The sequence below is a fragment of the Anoplophora glabripennis genome, unplaced genomic scaffold (assembly GCF_000390285.2).
Source record: "Anoplophora glabripennis isolate ALB-LARVAE unplaced genomic scaffold, Agla_2.0 scaffold141, whole genome shotgun sequence".
Taxonomy (NCBI): domain Eukaryota; kingdom Metazoa; phylum Arthropoda; class Insecta; order Coleoptera; family Cerambycidae; genus Anoplophora; species Anoplophora glabripennis.
In genome coordinates this window covers 939,198-954,419 of record NW_019416312.1, presented here as the reverse complement: position 1 = coordinate 954,419, position 15,222 = coordinate 939,198, and the positions used below count along the sequence as shown (strand labels likewise).

General features: G+C 30.4%; 1 protein-coding gene across 1 annotated transcript in view; it reads right to left on the bottom strand.

Moving 5' to 3' along the window:
- LOC108904356 (dynein beta chain, ciliary-like) overlaps window positions 1-15,222 on the bottom strand; it is an 80,631-nt gene that overhangs the window by 52,816 nt on the left and 12,593 nt on the right. The window contains exon 2 of the mRNA XM_018706872.1: window positions 14,388-14,729. Within this exon, the coding sequence (XP_018562388.1) occupies window positions 14,388-14,729 (342 nt within the window). The remainder of the gene's footprint in view (window positions 1-14,387; window positions 14,730-15,222) is intronic.

Here is a 15,222-nt window from a genome sequence, read left to right as displayed (position 1 = left end):
AGATTTATGTAGTTAAATATCATATTATCTGTCGCCTTAATCTAGATATCAATTATACAATGTGTTACAAAACAAAGTAGATCAAACCGTTAATCACAGAGTATTTCAGCAAAAACAATAGTTCTTGTGCCATTCTTCATTTAAGCTCCGCAATTTCAAGATACAGCTTATCAAAAATAAAAATTAAAAAATGTAATTTTTCTAAATTATTGTAACTAGCTGTCTGTATCTTGAAAAACATGCGTCTCAAAGAAGAATATAAGAAAAATTTATTTTCGCTCATAGATTATGTGGTTATATACAAATATCTTTTTTCAATATACACAGGTTTTAATAGGAAAACTTCACCAATTATTTTATATTTATTTCGTTTTTCGACATTCAAATTGCTAAAATGAGAAAAAAAATACATTTCCTCATATATCTTTGAGAACATTTGGTACAAACTGATGAATCTTGGACTATAGATTTATTTAGCAGAAATATAAATTTACTTGATAGAATATCAACGAGTGAAAGAGACGCTACTACGGAGATACAATCAGTGACAGTACCTACTACTAGAACCCCAGAATGTAGGAGCAACTAAGTCGTCTGAAAATTCTATTACTAATAAGATAATTTACAATCAGTTCAAAGAACGGGCCTTTTTGTTACTATTAAAAAATAAACCTAACACACAGAATAAATCTAAAAGAATTCTAAACCTGTTATACAAAATAATACATATTTATGAAAATCTTTTGTTAGAAATACGGTTTTAAATACAGCCTTCTGTCAAATGCTCAAAGAGTCAGTGGCGTAGATATTTCTAATGTTCTATGGAACTACGAAAATAATCAAAATTTCTCCGCCAATGATTTTTTAATGGGTATGTCTTCAAAATTGTATTTCTAACACAATATTCCTAGGCTTTTTTTTCAAGACCGAATATTTATTTATCAATTTCAATTATTTTCAATTTACTTAACTGTGAGATAAACTGAGTATAAAATTAAAAATATATCATAACTTTAAACAGGCTAATTCTTCAAAAAAAATTGGAGAATCCTTTTTTCTTAGAAATTCAACTGAAAATTAAAAGCACTAATCGAATATGCACAATATTTGACCATAGAAATTATGAGGCTTCTAAAGGCTGGTTTATGTTACAACGAAATTGCAATTCTTATACGAAACAAAATCAGGGACATTCTGGAAAATATGCAAATAGTTTCAACCAGTGACGGTTGGTTTGTAATGCAAAATTCGTTTGCAAAACTCCTCGTGGGCTCCTCGTAGCTTACCTCTACATCTGCAAAGTGTTTACAGCGGTGGTTATGGTTATTGTCGCGCAGCAGTGAAAGACGGATTGGGAGTATCGCATATTTACCATGCAATTTGGGCTCTATCCGACGGTAACCAAATACGGTAATAGCTATTCACCCGTTTTTTGTTACTAAACGTAATTTGTTCAGATATGTATTTTGTTACTTAGGTACATAATTGTCTCTTGAGTATTTTTTAAAAAATTGTAAAATTTTAAATTGATTGTAGCACTTGGAATGCTACTATTGAAAAATCAATGGTGCGAGAAATGCCAAATTTTAATGAAAGAGTTACTGAAAAGTTTACTTTGAACAAAAGCAGAATGTTGAACATATTTTCCCTATATTTCAATAGTACTTAAAATAAAACTACCCAATTATATTTGATTTTATTTTCAATACTTTGTATGGAAGTCACGAGCCGCCACTGGTTTAAATAAATTATTTTACGAATTTCATTCATTCGTGACAGAACTCATGACTGACATATAATTAGTGATGTTATATGTCATTATTTTTTTAATGAAACATGAAAATAGAGAATTACTCCAAAAACTATAAATATTACAGGTATTACTACTAATACTAATACTAATCACAGTACATTCCACAGTTAATAATAGATAAAATTTAAAAATTACATAGTTAAAACGTATAATACATTTGACATAATTTATGACGGAGGATAATACAAAACGACAACAAAAAAACAAGGTTTGGTAAAAACTCTTTAGAATTTTTCAGTAATANTTCATGTAGAAAACTCTGATTCCAATTCTGTAATAATAATATTAGATTCCTCTGTTTGAGGAAAGATGGCGCTATCAGTGCCAAAGCACATATGTATTTTATGTTGGTAGTCAAGAAGAAGAAGAAGCAAGGTGCTGTTTTTGGTAATCCTCTCTTCTAGAGTATCTGTGGTTGTATGTACAGAAATAGTTGCATCTAGTAAAGTTACTTTTAGTAAAATCGAGTTTAATTGTTAAATAATACACGCCAACTAAAAGACCAAGAACAACAATATGTTTATGTCCCGCTAAGTAGTTTCCAATTATTCCCATCCATACATTAATGATAAATTTTTATTAGTGCTTTGTCTGAGTAATAGCATGGGATTTTTTGTCACTTCGCTTCAGAAGCATTACATTCTGCAAATTCGTACATTAGATGAATATCTGCAAATTCTTCAACGATAAAAATCCTCATTGAATCTACAAATGGTGTCAAAATGATTTATAACAATTAAATATCTAACTGCTACTTATACATACTTCTTAGCAGTCATCTCAATTTCCATAGAAACCAAGATTTTTACAAAAATGTAAATATCGCATTTTTGATACAATATATGTATGTTGTTAATAAAATTCGATTTTCTCAAAAACGGTACAAGATATCGAATGATATACGATATACCTTTCTTAAAGCAAAGTGAGAGAGGAATCGAACTATAAATGAAAAATGCCAAATTCGGCAACGCTGTCAAAAATGTATAAATTTAAATGGATAATTTCGTCTGCTCCTGTATAATCCAGGCATATTGAATATCAGTTTAAACTTGGAAATTAATATTACCATGAATTATTTTAATTGTCCAAATTTCATTGTTGTCATGATAACGACGAAGTTATAATTGGAATTTGTTTTTCAAACTTCTTTCTTTGAAGGCGACCTTTCCGGGAACCCTCTATAAATTTGATAATAATTTTAGTCATATTGTCATCGATGGTGTCGTTGTTGTACTTAATACTAACTTTTTATTAGGAAATTGACATTCAGTGGATTAGTTTATGAACCGTTCTATAGTCTGTTTGGAAATGAAAGAGAGTAATAAAACCCCGAGATAAGAACCGGCTGTGGGCGTGGTAATATTTCGTTTCAGGTAATTATCGGGTAACACTAATGCTAATAGGTAATGGGTGTACACACAGACCACCTAGACTGGCTTATAGAGCGACTTTGGTGAAGACACTTCGGAGCCTGATTTGGTGCCCAGCGCTCAGTCGTGTCCTAGCATTTGACNTTTAGAATTTTTCAGTAATACTTCGTTCTTATACGAACAACAATACTATATTGTGCAATAAGTTGATTACGCGCTATCCTTTTTGACAAATGTATATTAAATTAAATCATAAGGACATTATCTATTTGATGGTGTGGTTCCTAAAAATAGTAAAAGGCATCTTTCCAACACAAGGAATGTGAGAATACAAATAGACTAAGGGAAAACAACATTCTATGATGAAAATATTGATTTCGTTGTTCTGTGGCTGTTTACTTTACATACCGGTTCCGATCACAGCGTATTTGTTTGGATAATATATTGACACCAAGGGGATTTAAAAAACGGGCACTGGAATAGGAACAAACAAACTCGAAATACCTTCGAAATTGGAAGTACAAGTTGTTATAATATTTGTCGATTCATTTTATCGAAAAAATATTTGACTCAACGAATGATTGAATTGGAATTAAAATTTTTGTATAAAATTACGAATATAACAAACACTGCATGTAATTTCTATACTTTCGCATTTTTATAAGCAATTCCCTCAATGTTTCCAGAAGACTAATAAAATATTTTCTATTTGCAAATTAAAAATAATGCATAAAATTTTAATAGAAATTCCAGATATTCCAATTACTTCTTACAGGTTTATAAAATAAAAAAGTTATTTTGGCAAATACCGTCAAACAGATGAAATGTTAATTAAGTTTCTAGTTATCAAAATTTTTAAATAATATGTTTCTAATTAGTGTTTCAGGTGTTTAAATTACTTTTACATTACATTACAAATACTGTTTACATGTTTTGCAAATGAAAACTCCTCTAATTCATGACAAGTCCCTAAATATGACATTGATGGTTTCCTCCTTTCCCGATTGGATTTACGAAATCTTACCCTTATAATCGATGCGGAAATGTGGTTTTATAAGCTTCGCTTTGATTTTATAAGCTACGATAAGCTACGCTATCAGATAAGCTAAAGTAAGAATTGACACTTGCCCACAGATTTTAATTAATAAATTAGTTAATTTATTTATACTATTCATACATTTATTATATTAATTATAATATTTAAATAACATTAGATATACAGGTCCAAAGGGTCTGTCTAATTGTTGACATTGCCCACAGTTTTAGGAGATCAACGTCCTCGAATCTCAGAAAGCATATCTTAAAACGGGGCAAATTGTTACTTAAACTGTTATAAGAGAGTAATAAAACTATTATATGTAATAAATACTAATGAGAAATGCGTAATTATTTGTCATATCTAAGGGCGTCGATCGCAATACCCTCTGGATTCTGACAGAAATTACCTGTTTTAGAGACACGCTTTCTTAGATCTGTTGACCCACACTGCACCCTGGCCTGACTTAAAAATGTGAGCAGTGTCAATAATTAAACGGACCATTTATGCTAGTTATATCACCTGTATGCTAACAGGCATTTAGTACCTAATTTTCGTAATTTTTCACTTAGTATGTGACATATTTCACGTAAAGTAAGATTTCAAATTAAAATAAAAAGTATTACTGACATAAATTCTCTAACATTTTCACCAAAAACATTAAATAATTGTCATGAAACTAACATTCTAGTTCTTTTGTTGTTGAAAGAAACTACTCCATTATTTTCTTCGAAAATACTATATTTTTTATATCAAACTTTGTTTTCGACTACTTCATACATTTGAATTAATTTTGGAAATTTATAGCGGATATTTTCCGTCTTTATTATTTGGATTGTTAGTATAGGTATAACAAATATATACTTACTGCTTACTGAGTGAAAAAGTACAAAAAAGTCGAAAATGTGTATTTCTACACAGTTGAGTAAAACTCTCATATTTTTCACTGCTTTAAGTTTCACCGGATGAGAATTTTGAAAATTTAATTATAACGCCATATATTTTTACAGTCGAACGACACATTTTCTTACGGTTACGTAAAGTTTGATTAGGTAATCTATCTCTAATAGCAAGAATGTTGCTGACTAATACTCTTCCAAACTTAAATTTTAAATTATATGTCAAAAATCAATAATAGAAGTTTCTTATGGAAAAGTATTCGGAAAAGTGTTTTCGAGATACTCTTGAATATGCATGACGTAGATTCATGAAACTTAGGCTAATGACGATTTACCTAATTATGGGCAAAAATTTAGTTAGGAGTTAATACACAAATCTTACAAACACTATCAAAAACATTGGGAAACACCGTCATTAAGAATCCTAAAATAAGCCTGCAATATTGCAGGCATCTATATACAGGGTGACCCATTAAGAATGGAAACACTCGCGTAAAAAAGTTGTTTATGGACCGATTTGAATCGTTTTTTTTTAATATAGATCTCCAAAAGCTCTATCTTGATGCAAAATTTGATGACGAAATTTTCAAGGCCTACTATGAATTTTTTTTAAGTGAAAAATAGCAAAGTTTTGTTAGCGATTTTTTTATGAAAAACATGACTACACCACTGGATTTAGGAACCCCTCAAATGCATTTGTACCAATTTTTGCGAAAAAAAGTTTGCCCCTAAAAAAGTTATGACAATATCGGCATCACCAGTGTTTGCCGTTGTCGGTGAACCTATTGTAGTATAAAAACCGAATAGAACCCAAAGGGAAACAAAATTATATGACAAACACTGATTTAATAATTATTAATAAGAACCATAAAAACCAGTATACATAAAATAAACACCAAGTTTGTCAAATTATTATTATTTCGTGGTTATTATGCCAAAACTTACAAATATTACCTTTTTAAACAAAAATAATTACATTTATAATTTCTTTATTCAAAAAGCCACTGGATTCTACAACCATAATCCAATTCGTTGTGAAGAATTTTCTGAAAAAAATATTACGAGATATTCTAGAAAATAACGTTGCTTAAAAATAATATGAACAAATGTAAAATATAAAAAAACGTTATGAAAAATGTATGGAATTAAACGGAGGATTAGTGGTTAAATCAATATGATAGACTCCTTTTTCATTTTTAAAAATGTAATTTTTTAATCATTTTTTTTTATCAATTGTTGTTTATATTAGAGTAATTGTTGTTTATTTTGTGTATACTGGTTTTTATGATTCTGAGTAATAATTAGTAAACCAGTATTTGTTATTTAATTTTGTTTCGCTTTGGGTTCTAGTCAGTTTTTATAAAAGAATAGGTTCACCGACAACGGCAAACACTGGTGATGCCGATATTGTCATAATTTTTTTAGGGGTAAACTTTTTTCGCAAAAATTGGTATAAATGCATTTGAGGGGTTCCTAAATCCAGTGGTGTAGTCAGATTTTTTATAGAAAAATAGCGAACAAAATTTTGCTAATTTTCACTTAACAAAAAATCATAATAGGCCTTGAAAATCAAAATTTCGTCTTCAAATTTTGCATCAAGATAGAGCTTTTAGAGATCTATCTTTAAAAAGAAACCCGGTTCAAATCGGTCCATAAACAACTTTTGTACGCGAATGTTTCCATTCTTAATGGGTCACCCTGTAGATGAATAAATAGAAAATAACTGCAAAACCATCTCACAAAAAACTTTTTTTTGAGGAATAGCATTTTAAACATTGTAACTATCAGAAGTCAAAAATGTTGGTGGTACAGCAATTTTAATTTTTTTCAGGGGTTATTTTTTCAGAAAATTAAAAATTCCTGTGAGTGATTTTTTTTAGAGATTTCATAATTACAGTGTTTAAAATTGCACTTCCAATGAAAAATACTAATAACTGAGAAATAGCTGGTTTATCGAATAAAATATATTTTTTTTCTTAGAAATACCAACCAAAATTAAATGCACTTCTCCAATTTTCAAATTATTCTTTGTAATCAAAATTCTAGAGTTCTCAATGACGATGTTATCTATCCCAATATCTCTGCCACTGATTCATAGATTTGTGTATCAGACACAGCAAATTTTCGTAAAATATCGGTTTTTAACAAAACTCTTTTAATCTTAACGTTTAAAGTTGATTATAGATATATTTACCAAACGAAATTTTAAGTACCTATATGAATAAATTTCTGTGTTGTCGCATAATTAATGTTCTAAACAATCTGTTAATTAGAAAAAAACATTATTGGCAAGGTATTTTAGTATGATTCAAGCGGTTTCCAGCTAGTAAGGTATTAAAGAACTTATTAATCAATTATTATCTATTAACAAGGCTGATTATTATTATTATGAAAATACTTCCAAGATAGCGCAACTAGAGCCGATTTTATATGCCTAACAACTCATGGATGTTATGTTACTTTAAACTCTTGAAAATATGAAATAAAATACAAACGACTATTAATTTCTCGTGAATACTTTGTTGCACGAAGTTTCACAGTAACAAATCGCGCATAGAGTGGTAACCTTAACGAACACTGAGAGTTTCGTGCCTGCACGCCATAGTCACCTCGAAATCAGATAAATGATATCGTGTGAAACTAAATAGTTTGGGGCTAAATTTAGATGAATTTCGCGAAAGTTTGAATATCGGGAAAATTTATTACTAATTGCTTTATTAAATTTTTAAGATAAAACTTATATCCGTTATTTCCGGTCTGTTTTTTAGCGGAAATTATCGAAAACAACACGTCACGTGAAAGTTTGATCCAGTTCGAACTGAACAAAAACATGTATTTTAAACTGGAGATGCTACGACAGATAAGAAATAATATAGTTGCTTCTACAGTAGTCTCTAACGATATCCAATTGTCCACAGCATACGCATTAAAAAAATATTGTTTCTACAGAATAAATATCAAACACTGACTAGGAATTTTGTGTTTATTCAGGATTTTCAAACTGTCACCAAACCATTTGCTGACGACCATACTGGGTGAAGACTTATCTGTGGTCTAGAAGGGCACATTTATATTGGTAAGAATATGGGTAAAATTAAGTAAAAAAATTTAGCGACCCACACATCGACCAGGTATTATTGCGATAGGCTGTAGACGGTATATTCCTTCCATCTCATATCCACATGGATAAAAAAATAACTTACAAACTGCACACGCATTATTACCTTTTCAAATAAATAAATTTACAGATATTATACAAACTACTTATTTACTGTATATTACCTTTTAAACCTTACACGCACCTATCATTAATGCCCGTTTGCACCGAAGTTAATAAGCATTACTTAAAATAAGAAAAGCTTAAGTAAGCTTTTTGTATTGCACCATACGTTAAAATCTTCTTTAGTATGGAAACAGCTTCTTAAATTTAAGCCTCAGTTTGACAGCGACTTATGAAGTTCTTTTTTCAAACAGACTTGGAGCGTGCGCAATACACTAAAATTTCAAAGAAAAAACGTGGAAAGTACAAATAAAATGGTCAGTATTAATGTGTGTGGTATTAAAGTGGGTAGTTGTAAAAAAAGTATTGTGGATATTCGATTGAATGACATATTTGAGGATGATTTATGTTTTGGAAATTATAGAATTTGGGTTTCCTAGATTAAATTATACAAGATCTGACTATTTCCATACAATGGACGAATTGAATTTTTATAAAATATTTCGTTTTACAAACCAGACTTGTCTGCGAATTTTACCGTTGATAGAGGAAGTAGTAGAATAAAAGAGTTACTAGGTACTTGAGGAAATTATTATTTTTAACTAGTCTTTTGGTCAACATCAACAACAACCATATATTATTTTATATTACATTTACAACAAACACCATAGACATGACACGACAAACCGACCACCGAAACCTAACCTAACCTAATTTTTCATAAGTCCATGTAACAAACGGAAGAAAATCAGAAATAACTAAAATACCCAACATAAAGCAATGAAAGTTACTATATTTCTGCGTTGTTGCCAATACATAGACCTACTTTGCTAAGTATAGTTTATGATCCGTCGGTGCAATGCTCTAAAAAAATAGTATAACTTAATTTTAAAAACAACTTTATTAAGTTGTTCTTATGATAATTTCGGTGCAAACAGGCATAAAATTTGATTTTAGCTGATATATGGTTTAATATATTTGCATTATGTTAAGCTATGATAAATGGCAATCATTTTAAAGTATCAAGAAAATTTCTTTTAAAGAATTGTTTATAGCAAAACCTCTTAATAAATACATTTCTTGTATTTTGGAATTTACTCAACTTTGGATTTTGACCTCTGAAACTGTTTGTAGAACCCTACTCGCAGAGAGCCCAGCCAAAAGTCGTTGTAGATGTAAAGCAATGCTAAGCGGAAATCAGATTTTCGCCCATGTTTTGAATCAAAATATAAAAATAGCAAATGGTTTAACGTTTAATTTTTTTTCAAACTATTTTTATCCATGTGAACGTCGAGTTTTATGCTTACGTTTTATAATTTTGCATTATGCATTAACTAAATTTGAATCCGTCAACCATTTTAAACCGTCAAACTTTACTTATATACCAGGGCGGATCTGTCGAAATATTCCACTTCTTGGATGTAAGAGGAGGCAAGCTAATTTTTGCTGGAATACCTTCAGTACAACTCACATAATAAAAGTGTAGATCCCTAGATCTGTACGAGGTCCGGAACATTTTTAAAATTGCAAAAATGTTTAAAACATTTAAAAATATATCTATCTTATCTGAGTTTTTTACTTATATCTTGGAACCTATGCATTTTGGAAGAATATTGAAGAGAGAAATAAGTTTTAGAATCCAATTTCGTACAATACACTGTAAGTTAAAATTTTTTAAATTTATTACCGATGTTGCAAAATAGCAATAATTGATGAAAAAAAGACAAAATAATCAAGTTTTTTAGATAATTTTTAAAAAAATTGTCCCGCGGACATTCTAATTTTGGTAAAAAAAAACTTTAGAGTATAATAAAACAACACACCAAATTTCATTAAAATCGGTTATATAGTTTTCGCAAAATAATTTTTGAGAAAAATTTTGAAAAAAAAAATTTCGAATTTTCAAAATGTTGCACAGCCTCAAATAAAAAATCTAGATACATGAAAGTTTCTTCACATAGAAAAGACCGCTCAACCCTACAAATGGTTTTTGAAAAATTGAAGTCGGTTGATTAAGATGGCCACAGTAAATTTTTAAAGTCTTCTTTTTTATTTTTAAACAATTAAATTACATTTATAAATTTGCAATTTAGTTTTTTTCAAAAATTATAATTTTAAAATACTCTGAAAGACGTTTCTTTTAACAAAAAAAGTTAAATTCCGTTTATTGGTTCTCGAGATATAAGCGGTCAAAGTTTACCGGCATTTACCGTTAATTTATAAATAATTTAGCAATACTTAATCTTTGATCCAGTGGCTTCGTTTTTCCGAGTTCTAAGCTGGGAAAATTTTCATATTCATAAGTTATCGGCAACATCGACAAATCAGCGGAAAAGCTGTCGCTCGCACACACGAAAAGTGAATTAAAACATGAAAAGTGGGAGAGGGGGCTTTCGCTCCGAGATTGAATTCGGAGGTTCAAAATGCGAAGATACGAAAAAAATTGCATTGTCTCGGCTTTTAATGGATCCATTTTTTTTTAATTCGATGGCTCGCGGACCAAGGAATCCGAATATGCCAACTGTCTAATTTGCATATATTTTGTTATAAACAAAGTTTATTATTTATGCATTAAATATACTATATATTTTACCCTATGCTATAGCATTTTTTCAACACTCTGAATATGAATGTATTTNTTTAACAAAAAAAGTTAAATTCCGTTTATTGGTTCTCGAGATATAAGCGGTCAAAGTTTACCGGGATTTACCGTTAATTTATAAACAATTTATCAATACTTAATCTTTGATCCAGTGGCTTCGTTTTTCCGAGTTCTAAGCTGGGAAAATTTTCATATTCATAAGTTATCGGCAACAACATCGACAAATCAGCGGAAAAGCTATCGCTCGCACACACGAAAAGTGACTTATAACACGAAAAGTGGGAGAGAGGGCTTTCGCTCCCAGATTGATTTCGCAGGTTCAAAATGCGAAGATACGAAAAAAATTGCATTGCCTCGGCTTTTAATGGATCATTTTTTTTTAATTCGATGGCTCGCGGACCAAGGAATTCGAATATGCCAACTGTCTAATTTGCATATATTTTGTTATAAACAAAGTTTATTATTTATGCATTAAATATACTATATATTTTACCCTATGCTATTGCATTTTTTCAATGAAAAAATTTGTTTACGTATATATTTCAACACTCTGAATATGAATGTATTTAGTTATTACAATTATTATATAAACGATTTTTGTTTAAACAAATTAAAAAAATAATTTTTTTATTTGGAAATTAATTTTTTTGTAAAATACAGATAAAATTAAGATTAGAATTACAAATTGATAAATGTAATCTAATTGTTTAAAAATAAAAAAAGGGTGTTAACTTTAAAAATTTACTGTGGCCGTCATAATCAACTGATTTAAATTTTTTAAAAACCATTTGAAAGGTTGAGCGGTCTTTTCTATGCGAAAAAATTTTTCAAGTACCTACATGCTTTATTTGAGGCTGTGCAACATTTTGAAAATTCGAAAAAAAATTTTTATTTTATTCAGAAAATTATTTTGCTAAAACTATCGAACCGATTTTAATGAAGTTTGGTGTATTGTTTTATTATACTCTACAGTTTTTTTTTACCAAAATTAGAAAGACCTCCGAGCAATTAAAANTTATTTGGAAATTAATTTTTTTGTAAAATACAGATAAAATTAAGAAAAAATCATACTTTAAAATTGTAATTTTGGTAGACTACATTACAAATTGATAAATGTATTCTAAAGACCTGCACCTGCATACGCGGTAAGGTAAACGGTGGCGGTGGCGTTTGAATGTAAAGGCCTGCACATACATACGCGGTAGCGATGGCGGGGGCGGTAGCGGTGGCGGTGGCGTTATCCGAATTTAAATATACCACTCGTACCGCGTCATGTATGTTTTGACCCATTTGTTTCTATGTGTTACATTCAAACGTCACCGCCACCGCTTACCTTACCGCGTATGTATGTGCAGGCCTTTACGCATAGAAACAAATGGGTCAAAACATACATGTCGCGGTACGAGCGGTATATTTAAATTCGAATAACGCCACCGCCACCGCTACCGCCACCGCCATCGCTACCGCGTATGTATGCGCAGACCTTAATTATTTAAAAATAAAAAAAGAGTGTTCACTTTAAAAATTTACTGTGACCGTCCTAATCAACTGTTTTCAATTTTTTAAAAAATTTATTTTTTTTCAAAAAATTATTTTGCTAAAACTATCGAACCGATTTTAATGAAATTTGGTGTATTGTTTTATTATACACTAATAGCCCATTTACACGAGGCCAGTTGTGAAGACATTCCATTAAGCCAATCCAATGACCAAGTTGAGGCTATTGGCTCCTAATAGCCCATTTACACGAGGCCAGTTGTGAAGACATTCCATTAAGCCAATCCAATGACCAAGTTGAGGCTATTGGCTCCTAAAATTAGAAACCGTTCTAATTAGTGGAGTGGCTTGGTTACCTTGGTTACACGATGCCAATGTTGGATTGGCTTAGTGAAATGTCTTCACAACTGGCCTTGTGTAAATGGGTCATAAAGTTTTTTTTTATCAAAATTAGAATGCCCTCGGAGCAATTAAAATATTTTTTAAAATTATCCAAAAAACTTGATTATTTTTCCTTTTTTCATCAATTATTGCTATTTTGCAACATCGATAATACATTTAAACATTTTTAACTGACAGTATATTGTGCAAAATTCAATTCTAAATCTTTTTTCCTCTTCAATATTCTTCCAAAATGCATAGGTTCTAAGATATAAGTAAAAAATTGGTATTTTTTAAATTTTTTTAAACATTTTTTCAATTTTAAAAATGTTCCGCACCTTGCGCAGATCTAGGAATCTACAATTTTATTATGTGAGTTTTACTGAAGGTAATCCAGAAAAAATTTGCTTGCCCTGGTCTATTGCTACAAACCTGTCATCCAAAGCCCGTCAAAAAGAATGTAAAATACAGGCCATTATTAATGATTAAAATTAAAATCTAGCTGCGATAGAAATATCAAATTAAAATAATTCTATTTTTTCCTCCACTCTCTTTGTCATTAAACACAGCCATTCCCATAATCACAAAAAAGCAGAAAACCCCTACTCCAACTACTAGTCAGTGACAGATTTGGAGTTAACATTTCTCTCTATTGTCAGTTTCAAATTATCTTTATTTCAAATTTCGTGTAAATTTCCAACCATTTCCAACTTAACAATCGTTCTTGCAGTGTAAAATGCACCGCCAAGCATGCGTAGTAAAAACAGTTTACAAACTATCAGAAATTTAATAATAAGCTAATAAGACCATTACACCTTTTTATTCATATTCTATATTTATACAAAATGTGACAAATGCGCCAGTTTCAAAGAATTGATTAACAGATGTTTGATTTTATCTAATCCTGAATTTTTAATAATCCATTATTAACTGAAATAGAATTCGGAAAGTATTTTCTTTTATTTATTTATATTTCTCTTGTGATTTATTTATGTTTATACAGGATGAGCAACAATTAACCGTACCAATTTAAGTACCCAAAACAAAGCAATTAACCATTCAAATCAAAATTGTTACCCATCAGTAAGTATGAATTTTAAATTATACAAGGTGATCTTACTTTAAATACTGAAACTGCGGGAATAAATTAATTGCCAAAAAATAAGTAGAGTTTGCTCTATAAACTTTTCCTGGCGAATGCATCAGTATTCGAGGGTGTCATATCTTCACAATGCCCTGACGGAATTGAATGAAAACGTACCTATACACTTAATTAGACTTCTAATTAATACATTTTTATTAATTTCAATCCACATATATATGAGTATTGTGTTTGCATTTGCATTTATCCTTTTGCTTTTAATTGCAATGCAAATGACCAATAGACCAAGTTGTTTGCTATACTCCAAAATTCTAAAATTCAAACTATGAATTCAGTTCCAATATATTCTTTATTTATCTTTGTTTATTCTTTATTCCTAACGATTGTTGTTCACTCAGTGAAACAAACGGTATTTCCATCCATTGCAATATATTTACTAAATAAATTGTAACCGTAGCACTTACCTGTTCTACATTGCTTTTAAAATCTCTAACGTGAGAAACGACGTCCTCAGCCACAACCTTTGGCCAGCCCCTTTGGTTTCCAGGATTGGAGAGAAGCGGTACAAACACACCTTCCATTAAAACGGCCAGCTCTTCGACCGGTCTTCCACCCATATCACCGAAACTTAATACGGTCCTAAAGTTCTGCATAGTCACCGCCTGAGGCACCCTCCTTATGAAATAAGTGTACTTTTGTTTAATTGCTGCTGAAAACTGCGTCATCGGTGTGAGCAGGCCAGTTGTTGGTATTGTCATAATCAGCATCTTTTCGTTTGGATTGTTCAAGAAGTTCAGTATCATTTTCTGAAAATAAACAAGAAATAACTGCAGCTTATATGATCTCCGAATTTTTTAAGGTTGCCAATCAGTGTCTAAATTATAACTTTAAGAGTGAATTCTTCTGTCAAAAAATAAGCGATAATATTGTTCTTAAAAATATGAGTACAAAAGCACATTTTGACATTTTTCTCGAAAAAGAGACAAAAAAATTCTAAATTCGATAGCTTTATAGGGGACTAATAATTTTTTAGAAATTCAAATGTCCGACCAAAGACAGGGGGGGCTTAAGGGAGCTCCCCACCAAAAATAGTAGCACTATCAGATTTCACATATCTTAAAACCTCTGTATACCAAATTTAGTGATACTCGTACAACAGGATTCTGAGATATAAAAATAATACTATTCTTAGGAACAGATTTCATCAGGTTGTAACCCCGAAAGAGGGGGCCACTTGGCAAAAATAAAAAATACTGGTTTCCTAAATTTGTTTTAAGAATCTTATCCAAATTTTATTGC